The 19,128-nt window shown below is 44.4% G+C and overlaps 1 protein-coding gene across 10 annotated transcripts in view; it reads right to left on the bottom strand.

The window, feature by feature from the left end:
* Window positions 1-19,128, bottom strand: part of FAM135A (family with sequence similarity 135 member A) — a 98,520-nt gene that overhangs the window by 51,283 nt on the left and 28,109 nt on the right. For 9 of the 10 annotated variants that reach the window (XR_008314078.1, XM_053286739.1, XM_053286737.1 and 6 more), the window contains 2 exons: window positions 3,068-3,194; window positions 2,311-2,464 (listed from right to left, as the gene is read on the bottom strand). Coding sequence is in view for 8 of the 10 variants with exons in the window: in XM_053286739.1 (XP_053142714.1) it covers window positions 2,311-2,464; window positions 3,068-3,194 (281 nt within the window). In the remaining 2 variants the exon portion in view is untranslated. Of the gene's footprint in view, window positions 1-1,206; window positions 1,226-2,310; window positions 2,465-3,067; window positions 3,195-19,128 lie in introns of those variants that run through there. The other variant, XM_053286746.1, reaches the window with a different exon arrangement.

Raw genomic sequence — 19,128 nt, 5'->3', positions numbered from 1 at the left:
AGAAATCCACTTATTAATTAATAAGGTCAGACTACTGCAATCACAATTGTGTGACTGACATAGTATTATGTAAACTTCACTTCTACTCAAAAGTAACAGCACACATTTCACAGCTTAAGTGAAATTTAGGGTTTGGTTGGCAGGAATGGGCTTCAACGCTAGAAGAAAAATGGTGGACATTCTAGAAACCGGAATCAAGTCAACACAATTCACATGCAGAACCCCAACTCTTTCAAGTTTGGCTTGCTATGTAAGAGCAAGAGTCCATATCCCATAGTCTGGTATCATCACGTGTTTTAAGTAGGGTGCATTAATCCACACAGATCCTATACAACAAGCATCTTCTAGGGTTGTATACCAAGCACTGGATACTGAAGTGTGCAACAGCACTGGTATAGCCTTCTGCTATTCTTGTGGTAATCTGGACTGAAATAACTACAAATAAACACCATATACATAGTTTCTCCCTTGTTTTATTTACTACATTAATTTAGAGTGTTCCCCCCTCCCCACAAGTTTTTGCATGGATATGATCCAAAGGAACAACTTCCATGAATATGAAATTGCACATAGAACTACATCAAGCTTCATTTAAAAAGGAACACTGCCTTGCCTTATTGGCTATTAGTGCTTAACACACTAATAAAAGCCCCAAGTGTGTCTGACTCCCATATATTTTGACAGCATCTTTGGATTTCTGCACATATCTCTAAATCCTAGACAGAACTGTAATTATCCTATACTCTTAAAAAGGATAGTGCTATCAGTGATTAAAAGATTCAGACACTGTCATTTTTGTCACTCCTAGCTTCCAGTGATTTCAGTCCCATTTTGTATTAGGATTTCACATATGTAAGTTTGATTAGATATATAGTAGAAAATATTTTATTGATCAGGGATAAATGATATGACTTGCTAACACCTTAAATCCTCAGACAATGAAGTCAGTCACACTCATATCTATAGCAAGGTGTGTTACTTAGGAGGGTTTAGCTACTTAGTGAAGAATGTATAAACTTTTGATTATTATTATTTGAACTAAGTGTGCACTATAACATTAATTATTTTAAGATGTGGAACTACAAAATGTGGTGACTTTGTATACTGTATTTTCAATATATAGATCACAATCTAAAGTTGTCCTGTGGACAGACAAAATGTTATGGTCACACTTGGGACTTGCTTTTCTGTTCTGTGATACTGAACCTGCTTTGTTACCACCAAACTTCCTTCAGGTTAAAAGCAGCCTGTCAGGGGATCTGGGAAGAAGACATGACAGGTAGGCAGGGATATGCTGAATGAAAAACTAATGGGGTTGGGGGGAAGTGTATGTGAATGCAATATAGATAAGGTCAAAATAGTTTAAACTTCTCTGGAGAGAGGCTCTTCATAATTTACCTCAAGTCCTCTCAAAACCCATTTTAAAAAATATAGTTGCATAAGCTGTTATGCTAACATGCTATAAAAAGACATCTAGTAGATTTACAGCCCAGCTCATCAACAAGTTTGTTGGAGTACTTAGACATAAACTAATAAGTCAAAAATCCATACACTCCTTTGTAACTCATATGAGGACTTTGTACCAAATCGCAGTCCTTCCCCCACTATAACCTTTGATAAATATGCTAGTCTAGTATTAGTAAACAAAGGTCTATCAGCTTTTAAACATGTACAGGACAACCTAAAAAGTATTTTTTGTCTTGTATGACTTACATTTAAGATTCACCTCAATACTTTCAAACCAGTATTGATAAATGTTTTTAAAGTGCAGAAGCCATTTTCCCCAACCCCTCACTGTTGCAGCTTCCAGAGCCACTGGGAAAGTTGCCCCTGAGGTTGAAGGATTGTCAGCATCAGTGTGAGATGTGGCACACATGATGGGGAGTGGGTGGAATTCCAAGAAAATGGCAAAAGATGGGAAGGAGTGTGATGCTCGTAGAGTGCTAGATATGACAGACATGTAACCCTGCCATTCAGCACAGATACTTCTAGATACATCCAGGACACATGCTGTATTCTAGACTGTGGTCTACCTTTAAAAAAAAAAATTAAGAGAGGCAAATCCTAAAATTAAGAGGTACAAGACAAAAATAACAGCCAGTCAGCACATGTTATTAAAACTAGAAGGCAGCATTTTATACTATTTAAATTTCATAGAGACATCTGCATTCCAGCTCTAAAAACAAATGGTATAATACAGAAAAATTAATTTAAAGAGTTAGAAAAGATATAAGACATGCTTTAGAGATACAAAAGGACAGAAGTTCTTGCCAAGAGATGTGGGAACAAGAAGTATTTTACTTCACATACCTGCATCTAATTTCAGACAGGAAGGCAGCTCCTTTGATAAAGTGGTGAAATAGCTGTGTAATCCCTTGAACGCAAGCAGCAAACTGGCACAAAGAGTGTGGTGGAGATTATAAGCATGATTCAAGAAAGGCTCTGCTATTATAAAACTGCAGCCCTAAAAATGGATTTGTACAAGTATTAGTTTTAATCCAGCAACACCACAAACACTCCAATAGCAAGGCCAGGATGCAAAGCTCCAGGTCCTGCACACATACAGGGGTTTCTGCTCTCTCTTTCTGGGGGTAACCCTTTTCTGTTGAAGAGTACCACTGAAGGTCAGGTACTTAGAGCAGCAATGACGACGACTGAGGCACTGCCGCTGGAAGAAAAAAAAAAATCAGCCACCCTGATATACACGTGGAAAACTCTCTGGTTCCTGAACTAAGGATGTCATTCTACCCTAGCCTACTAATAGCAAGACTCACTGAACTCAGCAGGACTTACTTTCAAGTATAAATGCATAGGAAAATTCCTCAATGAAGTTAACACTGTGTGGTAAAGCTATATCCAATATGTAGTATCACAAAAAGAGTGGGCAGCACTTCAAGTTATTACCTTCCAACATTCCAGTTATTTGACAAATGCATTTGTTTTATGTGACTCCATTCAATATAAATAACTTGTGTTAAATATATCAGTCAAATATTTATTCCTGTCAGGCCTTTAAAAAAAAATCCACATGTGCACACACACAAACCCACAGAAGTTAGCATCTTACATCAGCTGATAATTGTTTGGTGTAATTGTTGCCAAAGACGACACTTTCAAGAGAAGGAATCACAGAGTCCCTGTTCTGTGTTGGTGCATTCCTGTTCAGCCAAGTATTCTTCAATGGGCGAGGAAAGCTAACAAAAAACAAAAGCAAAATTGCAGCTTCAGAGTAGAAATAATACAAGGTGAATTAGAGGCACACAGGGGAGAGAAATAATCATCCCAAAATATTTATTTCATGTCTGCTAAAACCAGGGATACATGCCAGTGTACCTCCCAGGCTAGTTAAGCAGTGTACAGACCTCTGTTCTTGGATAGTTTCAGGTGAATTACCCCAAACCCGTAGGAACTTGCGTACAGTGCTACATTCTCTCTGTCATTGCAACCACACATTCGTTAGTACGCGGCCTGTTTTATCGGGAAATTCTATTCACTGTTGCTTTTGTAAACCTTATGCTAAACATTCTTTAATAAAAGTCAATCTGGTAACAAAGGCCATAAGCCAAATCACCATGCAACTAGTTCAAGGCACCAAAGAGAACTTTGGGCTAGTGTTTCTCAGAGTACTCCCTTGCTCCCAAATACCAGATGGCAAACCATGTTTTAAACTGAGAGAGGTTTTCAGAAGCATTTTGTGATATGGCATGGAGAGAGAACATTTCCTGTCAAAAGAAAAAATTATAAAACTTTACTGGGCATGCCCTAGCCCCGAGATACCCCTAAAATATCTCTTTAGCTATTAGCTGTACTTTATAGATTACAAGTTTTATTCAGGGTAATTACTTCTGGAAAAGTGACAATTTTTAAAAAAAAATCACAGTGAAATAACTATCTACATCTAAAACTAATTTTTTACTTGGCTAAAATAAACTATGCATCTTCTTACATGGGATTAAGAATCTAAATTTACACATATAAATTTACAGTTTTAAAATAATGCAGTACGTAGAAAGGATTTCCAGGGCTTGAAAAGAAAGCAAAGACATGTAAACATGTTTTCATTAGCAGACTAGAAGTATCTTCCTCCTTCCCTTTGCCTTCAGGTCAAACACATTAGACCTCAGTTGTATTTTGTTAGGACAAAAATATAGGATTTAGGCAACCTTTAGACCACCTGAAGACAACCAACTAGAGTCACAGCAAGGGTACAGTGCACTCCATTTATACCACACATGCTTACTAAGGTTAGCTGCTTAGGCTGGACAAAACTGTTAGGATGGCTAAAACTACCAATACTGCAATAACCAAGGATAGCTATGGATGTAACAATTGCACACAGCCAGGCAAATGTATCATTAGTTCTGGGTTTGGCCAATGGAGCAGCATCGTAGTGTCTGAAAGGGATCTGGACAGAGAGACTGCAAAGGCTGCAGCTGTACCATCTCCCTCTTGGACATTTAATTCACCATCTTAACTGGAAGTAACCACACATTTGGTTGTCTGCATGGGATTGTAATGTAATGTAATGTAATGTAATGTAATGTAAATAAATAAATAGGCACAAAGCCTATAATCCTTCTACTCAAGACCTTTTCTATCAGGCAAGAATGAGTTTGGAACAACACATTCGGTGTAAGAGAAGTGCACTGTATATGCAAAGAATGATCAGGGAAGAATACCATTACCATTATTTGTTCCCTTTCCACCACCTTTAGCAAGTAGCACCCTTCAACTGAGTTATGTTGACTTCCTAAGAGAGAAATCAAAAGGCAGAGGAAGATATTACTGCCACCATGACAGAAATATTGCAACAGATGAAAGACCTTAGCCAAAGACAGCAATGGCAAATGGACAGCAAAAGCACTAACACCATCCACAAGAGGCATCAGGTCTTCTCCATTTACCACTAACCATAGCCAGCAGCTAATCCTCCTAGCTTCCAAATGTGGATAAGAGGATTCTTCTCCTTCCAGTAATCCACCGCTAGTGAGTGAGCCGACCCTTTCTCCTACTAGTCTGTGACATACATGGCTGCATTGCAAGAGGAAGCACACAAGTCATCTTCTAAGGTCAGAGAAACTGATAGTTTCTACCTTTGTGAAGAGCTACATAAACATAAGTCTCCGTAATTTTGTTTATTTTATAGGTAACCTTTTACTACAGGCAACATGTTGCATGTTACAGTACATTATATCAATTTCACAAGGAAGAGGGCCCATATTCTTAAGGCAAGAAAATTAGCTTCAATTTTCGACATCTAACACAGAATGCATTACTCGACTCCCTTTCAACCTTTGTTGTGCTACTGCATTTCCTATCTAAATAAGCAACACCAAGCATAAATAGCTGGACTCTGTAAATGTCTTGCAGTTGCTATGACATCTTGGAGGACAAGAGAACTATCAGTCTTGCCAAGGACGAGTGGATGGTACAACAATATTAAAACACACACACTTCTGCAATAATAGAATGATGCTCTTAACTGATCTTGTTTTGCTCTTTATAACATCCCATTCATTTATAAATATACAACTAGAAAAAGCAATAAATAATATAGACATCAAGCCTGTTCTAAATTCTGGTGGAGAGCCTAGACTCTTCACAAGAATAATGAAGCTATATTTGCTTTTGTCCTCTAACTTTGTGTCAAGTGCTAATGAGCACAGATCAGGAAGCGTGCAGTGCATTATACCTCCCTCAATCTCTCAGCCCCCTTTCTCAATTCATAAAGGCCAGAAACCTATACTGATCCCATAAACATGAGCAATTATTCTGCACAAATAGAAGATGCAACAAGAACAAATGCATAAGACAGCACACAGACTATTACTTTATGATCCTGATTCAGATGCCTTAGTATTAATATTATGTTTAACAAGTTGTTCTGGTAAAAACTAATCTGTCTTCTTTCCTTTCACTATCCCTACTACAGCTGTACTAAATTTGATAAAAATTGGTTAGGCATTTCACAAGTTAGCCCACTTGCATCTCAAACATTCACAGGTCCGCCATCTTGAATTGGGGTGGATGACATAATCACAAACTATGCCTTTGAGGTGTCTCTACAACTGTACCAAACTTGGTCCAAATCAGTTCCCATTTGCACCTCAAATGATCATATGTCTGCCATCTTGAATTGGGGTGGATGACCTCATAAAAAAAAAATTACATCCTTGAACTATCACTATCTGTCTTCACAGCTGTAGCAAATTTGGTCCAAATTGGTTACATGGTCCACAAGTAAGCTCACTTGTGCCTCAAATGTTCATGTGTCTGCCATCTTGAATTGGGGTGGATGATATTGCAAACTATGCTGCTGAGGTGTACCTTTGGAGGACAAGTCTGGTTTGAGCTCAAACCAGGCTGGTTCAAATCAAACCCAGTTCAATTTGAACAGGTTTTGCACATCCTTAAGGAAAGTAGGCTAAAAATGGACACTGTATCTGTGTATAACATCCTGAGAGCACACCAGAAAGCCCTGCTTTGGCACCAAGACGTTCAGAAGCCTCACGCTTGTGCTGAACATGCTTACAGCATTTATTTGCAGAGGCAAAAACTATACATGTTAAGAGATTGTTTTCATGATTAGAAGGTTGGGACGCCCCAGCCTTCTGATCACAGCTAGAATTCTCTGCAGAAAAATGCTGTAAGCATGTTCAGCACAGGAGTGAGGCTTCTAAGTGTGCCAGTGCAGGGCTTGCCCGAGTGCCCTCAGGATGCTGTACACAAGTATAAAACCTCTTTTTAAAAGAATGTCTACAGAGGGTTAAAGGTTCCAGTGCTTATTAGGGGTGCACACTTACCAAAATTTGTGGTTCAGTTCGAATTTGAACCGAACAGCTGGTCTGTGAACTAGTTCAATCAAACTGGCCATCTGTCTGAATTGGTTTGGTGGTTTGAGGAGTTATGTTTGCAGAGGAGGATCCAGTGAGGATTCCCCTTTACAAGCAAAGAGGTGGGGGAATCCTTGAAAAATCTTCTAAAGGACAGCTAGTGGCAGAGGCGAGAGGGCACCTTTAAAAGTAGATTAAGGTTCTTATTGGTCCGGCAGCCACAACTGTTGCTCCTCAAAGTTCCCATCACAGTCCAAGTGCATGGCACTCCCTCCAGCCCACATGGCGGTGGTTTGGTTCTGGCCTCCAAATATAACCTTGTTGACTGTTTGGAACAAGGAGACCTGCTACGGCAGCTGACTGTCTTTTCAAGGAGTTTGCCTTCAAGCCTTTCTCTAGCTCGTCCTGTAGGAAGGACTGCCAAGTGAACTGGTAGATGTGGTTAGTGGATGCCTTCCTTGATGCCAACATAGTGTCCATTACCTTCACAGAAAAACAGGTTGCTCACCTGTAACAGATGATCTGGAGGTGATCCGTTGTATTCATAAAGAATTGGTTCTGCGCCTGCGCAGGGACCTCAAGGACCGATTGACTAGCTCCTCGTACTGCCACCAACTGCCCTGAACGTGATCGTGCTTCTGTTAAACAAGGCAGTTGGGGCGTGTCTTTCTCAGTTTCTGTCAACCGCCAGTGATGGTTTCCGTACGGACGATCTCTTTTGCTATTTTCCATCCCTTTGCCTTGATTCCGTGGGGAAGCTGGGAGGGTATTATGAATACAATGGATCACCTCCAGATCATCTGTTACAGGTGAGCAACCTGTTTATCTGGATAGTGATCCATTGCATTCATAAAGAATGGGTGACTAGCCAGCTTCTCCCTCCGACGGCAGGTCATCAAGGCAGGACTCTCTTAAGAACACTTCAGCCAAACTCCGCATCTTTTGATTGCCGAATGTCCGGAGCGTAGTGCTTTACAAATGGATGGCATGTCTTCCAAGTAGCCGCTTTACAGACATCTGGCATTGGCACCCCCGCCAAATTTGCAGCCAATGTTGCACAGGCCCTCGTGGAATGTGCTCTTATAGATCTTGGGGGCTCTACCCCTTGAGAGTTGTATGCCAGCCTTATTGCTCGTGTTATCCATTGGGAAAGTTGTTGACGCGTGACCGAGGTGCCCTTAGCTTTCCCCTGATAAAGCACAAACAGCTTGTTTGTCTTCCTTATTGATTTGGTAGCTTGAAGATAGTGTAGCAATGCCCTCCTCACATCCAGTGAGTGCATTCTTTTTTCCAACTGTGACTGAGAACCCTGGAAGAACGCAGGAAGCACAATATCCTCATTTATATGAAACTCAGTGACCACCTTGGGTCTAAATCTTGGGTCTAAGCGCATTATGACCTTTTGTGGGTAAATCAGGGTATAAGGGCGGTCAGCACACGTCGCTGCCATCTCGCCTACCCTACGTGCTGACGTCACTGCAATTAAGAACACAGTCTTTAACGTCAAAACTCTTAATGTGGCCGCTGCCAGCAGTTCGAATGGCTGTTCTGTCAGCGCATTTAAAACTAACGTCAGATCCCACTGCTGCATGGGCCGCCTCAACGGCAGGTACAGATTATTCAGTCCTTTCATGAATGTCTTACTTTCGGGATGTGAAAAAACTGTTGTCCCATCCCAGCCTTTATGCTCTGCCGATATCACCGCTAAGTGCACACGGAGAGAGGTGTTCGCCAAACCAGACATCTTTAATGTTGGCATATAGAGTAGGATTTGTTTGATCGTCGCCTTCCTTGGGAAGAACCCCTGCCATCTTGCATAGATCTTGTATCTCTGCCACTTACTTGTATAATTACGTCTGGTCGAAACTCTCTTACTATTAAGTAGTATTTTATGTATTAACCTATTTGCCAAGCCGCCAACTTCAGAGTGTCTAATTGCAGGAGCAGTATCAGTCCTTGGGCCCGGCTTAACAAGTCCGGGTATTCTGGAAACCGATGATATCGCCCGCGGGATAGCCTTAGCAAGAGTGCAAACCATGGTTGCCTGGGCCACCATGGGGTTAGTAGAATCCCCCTCGTTCCATCTCGGAGTATCTGCGACAGTACCTGGGATATCAGTGGTTGTGGAGGAAACATAAAAGGGACCCTTGGTCCATAGATGCTGGAACGCATTGCTCAGAGAGTTCTCGCCATGTCCTGCACGCAAACAAAACCTCCGACATTTTCTGTTCACAGCAGTCACAAACAAGTCTATCTCTGGCCTCCCCCATTTTTTTGAAAACTGGTCAAAGATAAACTTCGTTTATCTCCCACTTGTGATGCTGGTTCCATTGCAATTTCCGGCTCAGCTTGTCCGCCTGGACATTGTCCTTCCCTCTGATATGTAATGCCGTGGGGAATATATCCTGTGCAATGCTCCAGACCCATATCCGCTTGCTCAGCTGACACATGGACTGGGACACCCTGCCCCCTTGCTTGTTTAAATAAGCAATGGCGGTAGTATTGTCCAAATTTACTTGTACCACACCCCCTGTCAACTGGGGTCTGAAGGCCTTCAACACTAAGAACACAGCTAGGAGTTCCAGGTAATTTATATGTCTACGTTTATGTTCCTGAGTCCACTGACCCTGGACTTGATGATGGCCACAATGCGCTCCCCAACCCCAAAGGAAGGCATCCGTTGTCACCCAATGCATTGGCGCTCTGGGTTGGAACGCGATCCCCACACGTAGACTGTTGCGCTGGGTCCACCACCGAAGTGACTCTAACACATGACCAGGAATCAGCAGCAACTTCCTCTGATTGTCCAGGTTTGGGCGAAAACTCTGTAGGTACCCCAACTGGAGGTCGTGCATGCGAAGACGGGTGTAGGCCACGGTTGTGTTGCAGGATGTCATCAACCCCAGCATCTTCTGAATGGTTTCCGCCAGTTGTTGCGGCATTCTTTTGAACAAGAGTACTAGGTCTCTGATTTGTTGGTATCTGGACTCTGGCAAATACGCCTTCTTTTCCTCCATATTCAGCACCGCTCCTATGTAATCCACCTACCTTTGAGGGATCAAGTTTGATTTTTTCCCAATTCACATTGATTCCTAATGTGCCCAGGAGCTGTAGGACAAGCTGGATCTGAGAAAGTAACTTTTCTCTGTCGCTGTTCACAATGAGCCAGTCATCCAAATATGAATATATCACCACACCCTTTGTTCTTAAGAATGCTACAACTGCCATCACCTTTGTAAATACACGTGGGGCTGTTGAGAGGCCGAACGGCAAAACCATATACTGGTATGCTATATCACCTACTGTGAAGCGAAGGTATTTCTGGTGCCCTTTGCGGATCCCCACACGAAAGCGTCCTTCAAATCCAGAGTGACAGCCCACTCTTCCTTCGCCAGGAATTGTAAAATTCCCTGTAGAATTATCATTCTGAATTTACTTGTATCTATAAAGCAATTAAGATCTCTCAAGTCCATTATTGCCCAAATCCACCCACCCCCTTGGAAATTTGAAAATATCTGGAGTAAAAACCCCTCATTCTGTCCATCCACTGCACTTGCACAATTGCCTGTTTCTGGCCCTTTGATTTCTGAAAATAGGGCTTATTTCTTTGGTAAGGTCTATTCTGTTTCCTGTACTCCTTCCTCTCCTGTCTAAAAGAATAACGGTTTTGCTGTCTCCCATGGTAGCGTCCACGAGATTGCTGTCCTGTCGAAGTTGTAGCCGCCATAAAGGACTTAGCTGTGAACTTCACCTTCTTCCATGATTCCATCGTGCCATCAGTTGATTCCGCAAACAGTCCTTTCCCATCAAAAGGTAAGTGCTCTATCTTATCCTTCATTTCCGGTTGTAAATTTGTTGATCTGAGCCACGCATGACGTCGCAAAGTAATAGCCGTGGCCATGGCACGTGACTCAGTCTCAGCCAGATGTTTAAAGGTACTAAGCAAGTGCCTAGTCACCACAGTCGCTTTTTCATAGGTCTGTGCTAACGCCCTCTGCAAGTCTTCAGGGGACATTGACGACGAGTCCTGGAAGAATACGTCCCAGAGATGGTGTGCATAACGCGTCATACAGGCAGAGTAATTTGCTATCTTGACAGTGAAACTAGAAGTGGAATACACTCTTGGCCCTAAAACATCAAGCTTTCTTCCCTCTTTGTTGGCGGGAGTAGCATGCCGCTGCCCACTCTTCGTAGATGCACACTCAACTACTATCGAGTTCTGATCTGGATGCCTCACAAGGTAGGTGCTCCTCTCCTCTTGTATCCAAAATAAACCTTACAACTTTCTCGAAGTGGCCGTAGATGTCTGCAACACCTCCCACATGGACTGAGCCGCTTTAGATATAGCTGGTATCATTGGGAGAGATACTAGGTGGGTAAGCTTTGCTTTCACCATCATATTGTATACGGGATCCTTCAGGTCCAATTCAGGCAATTTAACCTCATGGCCCAAGGCCTCCGCCATTTCCCGTATTTGAGCGTGATACGCCTTCAACTCCTCTGTGGGAGAAATGGAAGTTTTCGGCGCTACCTCTGCAGGGGGATCAGGCTCATTAGGCTCAGGCAGTTCACCCCCCTCAGTGTCAGACACATAAGAAGTATCCGTGTCACTACCCCTACTGCTCAAAGTGTCATGCGCAGAAGCAACACTACCCCTAGGGGAAAGGCCGGTAGAGATTGAAGGGAAAGCCTTCTGCTGGTCTTGCAAAACAGCCTTTGGCCGGCTTGTCGGTTTAGAAATGTTGGTTGGCTTTTGTGGCTCTACAAACCGCTCCTGCGCCCTCGGTAGTGGTGGAATCGAATGGGAACGACGAAGTTCCTGCTGTGCCTTCCAGACTTTATATTCTGCATAGTCTGGCGGATAGATTATGTCAGAGCTATGCCTGAATCCACAAGTATGTGTGATGCGCCCAACGTCCATCGAGGTGGCTGCAGCCGCATAAGTCGGGCGCGCTAATATAGGCATGGGTCTAGTAAGAATGTGACGCTCAGTTGTCGGGGCCACTAAAGTCTAATTGGGCTCGCTGAAGCGGACACGAGGCGATTTGACTCTTGTGGCCGCAGCGGCACCCTCACTGGTGACAAAGGAGGAGTTTTGGCTACCTCAGCAGTAGCTAACTGTTCCAACGTCTCTACACCAGCGAAACCATGGAAGGTCTACCCTGATGGTGTGCCCTCACTAGACTCCAACAGAGCCATCAGAGAAGTCCTAGCCTTAGGTAGAGCCATCTCCTCCTCTAACACCCCTTCTCCAAGGTCCATAAACTCCTCTGGCCGATAAGTATTCAGAGCCGTTTCTGCTGGAGACTGAATGGGTGTCCGTGCAGGAGTCAAGTCCTTCGCTGCTCGATGCTGCACCGTGGGATGTACTTCCCTTAATGTTGTAGGTGTTGATATCGACACACACGGAGCATTCAGTCCCTCCATGGGCACTGATCTCTGCGTCGACTCCGAAGCTGATGTCAGCATTACTGGCTCCATCGATATCGATCCAGGCGCTTCCACTGATACCGAGCTCGGTACAGCCCTTGATGCTGATGCCGCCGCAACTGATTTTGATGTCGCTCCAATGCCGACGCCAATCTCAATGCCGAGGGTGAACTGTCCGACGATGGGGAGCTATGCAGCACCCAAGGTGATGGGGTTATCTGTAAAGTAGTGTCCCAATCTTCAGCTTGCAAATCTGTAGGTGAAGGTGTTCTACTGTGAATACGAGTTTTTTTGGAGTCTTTTTTCTAAGTGGTGAGGAATTACCCTCCTCATCCTTGGAGGAGTAACAAGCCTTCTTGTGCTTATGCCACTTCTTCCTCACAGCTTCAGGCTGTTTAAACTCCTGCTCCATAGTGACTTTAGACTGCGCACTTGCAGAGTCCACTAACAGAGGAATCGATGCCAAAGACACTGGTCTCACTCGACATCAATGCTGAAGGTCTCGGCGTTGGGGGTCGAAGCGCATCCTCATAAAGCGCCACCCGCAATCTCAGTGCCCAATTCTTAAGAGTCTGTTTAGAAAAAGAGCAGCAGATTTTGCAGTTCGCCGGGTTGTGCTGCTCTCCCAGGCATAGCAAGCAGGCGTCATGAGTATCGGTAGAAGGTAACTTCGCCCGGCAGTTAGTACACCTTTTCAATGTCATTTTAACCGCCGGCTTTGACGCCATAGTCCGATCAGCCTCACGGCTAATCCTAAGCCCGAAGGCTATTATTTAGGGAAAACCAAATACGTGTCCTATAAAACAGTCCAAAATCGAGTACCAGTACATTGTTCCGAACCCATTCCAAGTCTTTTGCCGTAGTATCAAGAATAATTTCCGAGGAGCTAAGTGATCCGAGGTCTATATGCAATGGCAGTCTAAAAGAAACAGAGGAAGACACGCCCCAACTGCCTTGTTTAATGGAAGCACGATCACCTACAGGGCAGTTGGTGGCGGTACGAGGAGCTAGTCAATTGGTCTGCGAGGTCCCTGCACAGGCGCAGAACCCATTCTTTATGAATGCAACAGATCACTATCCAGATTATCCTTACTGACTCAGAATGTTCTTCGCAGTCTCCAAGCAGCTAACTTCAACCACACCGGGTTATGATGGCATACAGGATCCTGCTTTAGTAGGTCTGGTGATACTGGGAGGAACCATGGATCCAAGATGGCAAGATGGATAATTTTGGGAAACTAATGTCATCTCAGACAGAATGGCGCTATCAGAATTACTTCAGCCTTGTAAAGACACATCTTGCAAAGAAGTTGGCTGAGCAGGAAAAGCATACAGAAGTTCCTGTGGCCATATTGTTGACAGAGTGTCGACTGTTTCTGTGCCTTTGCAATGGAATCTGGTGAAGAATCTTGGCAGCTTTGCATTGTGTGGTGTGGTGAGAACAGGTCTAACTATGGAGCACCGAAGTGCGCAGTGATCAGATCAAATAAGTGATGATTGAGGCTCCATTCCGGTGGGTGCACCTCCATTCAGCTGAGCCAGTTTGCTCGGATGTTTTGTACTCCACTCAAATGAATCCAAAGTGATGCCAGATGCTTCTCTGCTCGTTGGAGTAGCAGAACCATCTCTTGATGCAAGGACTGGGATTTTCTCTCTGCCCCGCCCCACAACCAGACTGACATGTTGATAGTGATTTTTCAGTGATCTTGTCTATGCAAACCAGCATGTTTGTGTCTCAGAAGATGTTGGAAGGCTAGCAATGCTAGGCATATGGCTCTCAGTTCCAACCAGTTTATGCTGTGCCTCCTTTCCTCTGGGGCCCATTTCTTCTGGGCCGTAAGTTGAAGACAGTAAGCTTCCCACCCCAAGAGGCTGGCATCGGCTGCCAAGATGATAAGGGGTGGATCTAAGAACTGTTTTACCTTGGCAAGACGGCCTGGTGGTGTCCACCATTCCACAAACTGTAGGACATCAGGAGGCACTAGCACTTTCATCTGCGCTATCACCTTCTGATAAGGCAGTAAAAACCACTGCAGGGGACATATGTGAAATCTGGTCCACTCTATAGAATCTAACATCACCACCATTAGGCCAAGTAGGCGTGCAAGTGTCAGCAGTGGAACCCTTTTATTTGGACGTATCGACTGAATGATAAACAGAAGTTTCTGAATATGACCCTGAAGTAATATTAGCCTATCAGAACCCCCAGGTGTGCAGCCTTTGTGTTGGACATAGGTGGCTCTTGGGTTTTTATTTTATTTTACACAAGAAAACCATGATCGGTCAACCCCCGAAGGGCCTCTTCTGTGTCTGTGTGAGCAGATGTCATGTCCAGTAATCTGATCAGCAGATTGTTCAACTACACAAAGATCTACACCTACACCTGAAGTCTGAGATGTGCTATTAATGGCCCCATTAGCTTCGTGAAGATTCTGGGTGCCAAGGATAGGCTATAAGGGAGTACCCTGTATTGATAATGATTGCCTGCATACTTGAATCGTAGCAATTGCCAACTGTCTGGATGGATAGGCACGTGTCAGTATGCCTGTCAGTTCTATTGATGTCAAGTAATCTAGGTGATGAAATGACTCTGCAATTGACCACAAGGCCTCCATTTTGAATTTTCTGCATCTTACAAATTTGTTCAGGCATTTTAGATCTAAGACAGCTCTTGGGGAGCCATCCTTCTTTGGTACTGTAAACAGAATAGAATAAACCCCACGTCCTTGTTGAGATGAGGGAACTGGCTCTATGGCCCCTATCTCCACCAGGTGGTTGATGGCCTGTAAGAGACCTGCATGTTTGGTAGGTGAGTATGAGACAGGAGTGATCAAGCACCTGTTTGGAGAATTGGAGGTCAATTCTGTTCTGTAACCAAATCGTAGTAAATGCAGCACCTACTTGGTGGTGTAGAGCTCCCAAGCATGAAAACACTGTGCTAAGCGGCTCCCACATCTGACGAGGCACCGAGTCAGGGCTGTTACCTGGTTGTTTTGGACTGGGCTGTGAAGCCCTGATGCTGCTGGCCTGCTTATTTATTGTTTGAATTGAATGTTCCAATAGGGGTGCTGTGACTGATTGTCCTTTTCCCTTGGCCTGAATTGTGACCTGAAGGGGTGAAAGGAGTAAAAGGACTTTTAATTTTGTCTGCGGTCCTCTCTGCAAATGTTGGGGAGAGCCTCTTTTATATCCTGGGTTTCAATGAGCATATATTTCAATGCCTCATACCCAAATAACTTGGAACCCTAAAAAAGAACTGATGATAGATTAGAGTAAGGAGTGGTATCCACCTGACAATTTTTTAGCCATACGCTGTATCTGGCCACAACTGTGGATGCCATGGACTGAGTTGCAAAACAGACTGCATCTATGGTGGCATTAGCCATAAAGGCTCACACAATTTGGATCTTTAAAAGGGTTTGTTTTAAATGAACAGGGTCCTAGGGTTCTGGATAAAATCATCTACCCAGAGGAGAGAGGCTATGGCAATGATTGAGGCCACTGTGGATGATTGGATATACAGAGAGTGCTCTCCTGAGTGATGCCTCGATCCTTTTATCTGATAATCTCTGAGGGAGTTGTCTCAATCTTTTGGTAGCACTGCCCCAGATAAGAGAGCCACCACTGGCGCATCAGTGGGAGGAACCCTGAGAAGGTTTTAGGCCTCCTGGGGAAAGTTATAAAATTTGTTAGCCTTTCTGGTAGACACTGGGTTCGCCCACTCCTTTAAGACTGTATCGCTGAAGAATTCAGGGAAAAGAAAATCATGATCTCTGGTCCTATTTTTTGAAAAAACAAGTGCCCCATTAGAGTTGGATGGAACCCTGCCTGCTTTCTTTGCTGCTCTGGATTCCCATGCTCTTGTGCTCCTCTCAGTGCAGATGGCCTTGCAGCAAGGCCCTGAGAGCCCGTTTGAAGCCACGCCTTCCCCCTGTGCCATGACTGTTCTGCTTTCCTGCGCGTGGAGGCCAGAACTGAAATAGGCATGTCAGGCCTCAGCGTTTTGTCCCACCAGGACAGCTGAAGTCAGCACCAGAGAGAATAGCCCTGCCACAATTGCACAATACGGCACTGCCGGGGGTTTTCCCAAAGCTGCGGCTGCCACTACTGACAGAGCCCTAGGCCAAATCAAAGAGTATCATTGCCTCAGTAATCGACTGCCTTTAGTCTCATGGCCTACCGGTGGGAGACCTGAAGTATCTTCCTTGGGATTCCCCGTTGTTGTGAAAGCAGGCAACAGTGAGGGCCTAATGATGCTCGAAACATTGCTAGAGTGTATGTACAGTTGAAACTGAACACTAAACGTCCACTTAAGGACTAGCACACTGAGGATCTTAGGCCCTGGTCGCTGCATGGTTGAGAGTCTGACTCCAGAGAGAGAAAGATTAGAAGTATGAGGTAATTATGTATTTTAAAATATGAGAGTGTAATAGTGAAGAAATGGAAGTAACAGACGGAGAATCAGTCAAAAAGATATATGAAGGGCACGGCTTCTGAAAAGGAGAGAGAATGGAGCATTGGTTTACTTACTGTGAAGGCTTCTTCTTGCTGCTGCATCCAAGAGCATCTCCTTGAGTGGGTTATGATTCTCCATGTGACCCTTAAGGCAGGACTATGCAAATTAGAGTCTTTAAAAGGTGGAGGAACATGATCCTACCCAGTACTTTTAGGACAAGAAATCCAAGAGTACTCTGAAGAAGAAAAACACAAAGTGAAAGTAACTATAAAAAAACACCACTGGGCTAGGAGCAAAGAACCCCACCGAACCTCCAACAGTTTGTAAAAAAAACCTGATTGTGTCCACCAAAAAGGTGGATTATACTAGAGTCTGCGTTGTTTTTAGGCAAATAATTTAGAGATACTTCCCTGCCCCAAGAGATGGTCCCTATTGAGTAGGCACACAAGGGTGCTAAGAAGTGTGGGTCGAGATGCCCTTGAATGCAGCAGCAAGAAGGTGGCTTCACGGTAAGTGAATAAATGCTTCATTCTCTGCTGCCGCCACCCAAGGGCATCTCCTTGAGTGGGGACATACCACAGCCCTTGGCCCAAATGGGGGGGGGGGGAGCATCCACACCTACTTCAAAGGAAGGACCTGTTGGAGCACCCGCCTCCCCGATGCTGCTTGAGCAGAGGCAAAGGTATCCACTTTGTAGTGCCTGGTACATAAGAACAGCCCTGCTGGATCAGGCCCAAGGCCCATGTGGTCCAACATCCTGTTTCACACAGTGGCCCACCAAATGCCGCTAGAAGCCACAGGCAGGAGTTGAGGGCGTGCCCTCTCTCCTGCTGTTACTCCCCTGCAACTGGTACTCAGAGACATCCTGCCTTTGAGGCTGGAGGTGGCCCACAGCCCTCCGACTGGTAGCCATTGATAGACCTCTCCTCCATGAAGTTGTCCAAACCCCTCTTAAAGCCATCCAGGTTGTTGGCTGTCAACACATCCTGTGGCAGAGAGTTCCACAAGTGGATCACGCGTTGTGAGAAACAGTACTTCCGTTTGTTGGTCCTAGACCTCCTGGCAATCAATTTCATGGAGTGACCCCTGGTTCTAGTGTTGTGTGAGAGGGAGAAGAATTTCTCTCTATCCACTTTCTCCACATAACGCATGATTTTATAGACCTCTATCATGTCTCCCCGCAGTTGTCTTTTTTCTAAACTAAAAAGCCCCAGGTGTTGTAGTCTTGCCTCATAAGAAAGGTGCTCTAGGCCCTTGATCATCTTGGTTGCCCTCTTCTGTACCTTTTCCAGTTCTACAAAGTCCTTTTTAAGATGTGGTGACCAAAAATGTACGCAGTACTCCAAGTGTGGCCGCACCATAGTTTTGTATAAGGGCATTTATAATATTAGCAGTTTTATTTTCAATCCCCTTTCTAATTATCCGTAGCATAGAATTGGCCTTTTCCACAGCTGCTGCACACTGAGTCAGCACTTTCAACGAGCTGTCCACCACGACCCCAAGATCCCTCTCCTGGTCAGTCACCAACAGGTCAGATCCCATCAGCGTATACTTGAAGTTGGGGTTTTCGTCCCAATGTACATCATCTTGCACTTGCCAACATTGAACCGCATTTGCCATTTTGTCGCCCACTCCCCCAGTCTGCAGAGATCCTTTTGGAGCTCCTCACAAAAAGTTGATGGGCACCCCAGGTAGCTGCGCTGCAAATGTTTGGGGCTGGGGCATTGGAAGAAAAATGCTGCCAAGGTGGTGGCCGCCCTGGTCGAATGAGCAAAAACTTTAGTGGTAGCCCTAAGATTCTGAGATTCATATGCTAGGGTTATGCACACTTTGAGCCACCAAGCTATGGTGGTGGAGGTCATAGACTGATTCATGTTTCAAGGCAAAAAGGAAATAAACAATGACTCCATAGTCTGGATGGACTTTGTGCACTTCATGTAGGTCTTCAGGCACGTACGGACATCCAGCTTGTGCCAAATATTTTCTGCTGGATGAATCGGTTTTGGGCAAAAGGATGGTAATACCACATCCTGGGACATATGAAAAGGCAAGGACACCTTGGGTTGAAAGAAGGGGTCGGGGATGAGCTTCACTGAGTTCTCTGAAAAAAATGCAGAGGTTTTTGTGAACTGAAAGAGTTCAGAGCTCAAAAACCCTCCATGCTGTGATGGCAAGCTTTAGAGCTAAGAGGCATAAGGGGATGATTTCATTGCCTCAAAGGGAGGGGTCTGTAGTGTCTTTAGTTCCATGTAGGGAAATGGTGCACCAATGCTGGAGCTATTAGGGTTGTACCTTTGAGGAGGCATCTCAAATGCAGGTCTCTTAGCTTGGAGTGCCTTGATCCCCCAGAAATAAGATGTACCAGGGCAGTGGCATGTCATTTTAGTGTGTTTGTGGCGAGCCCTTGGT

This window comes from Hemicordylus capensis, chromosome 1 (assembly GCF_027244095.1).
Source record: "Hemicordylus capensis ecotype Gifberg chromosome 1, rHemCap1.1.pri, whole genome shotgun sequence".
Classification (NCBI taxonomy): Eukaryota; Metazoa; Chordata; class Lepidosauria; order Squamata; family Cordylidae; genus Hemicordylus; species Hemicordylus capensis.
The sequence above is the reverse complement of the archived record's forward strand: the minus strand, read 5'-3'. Positions and strand labels throughout refer to the sequence as shown.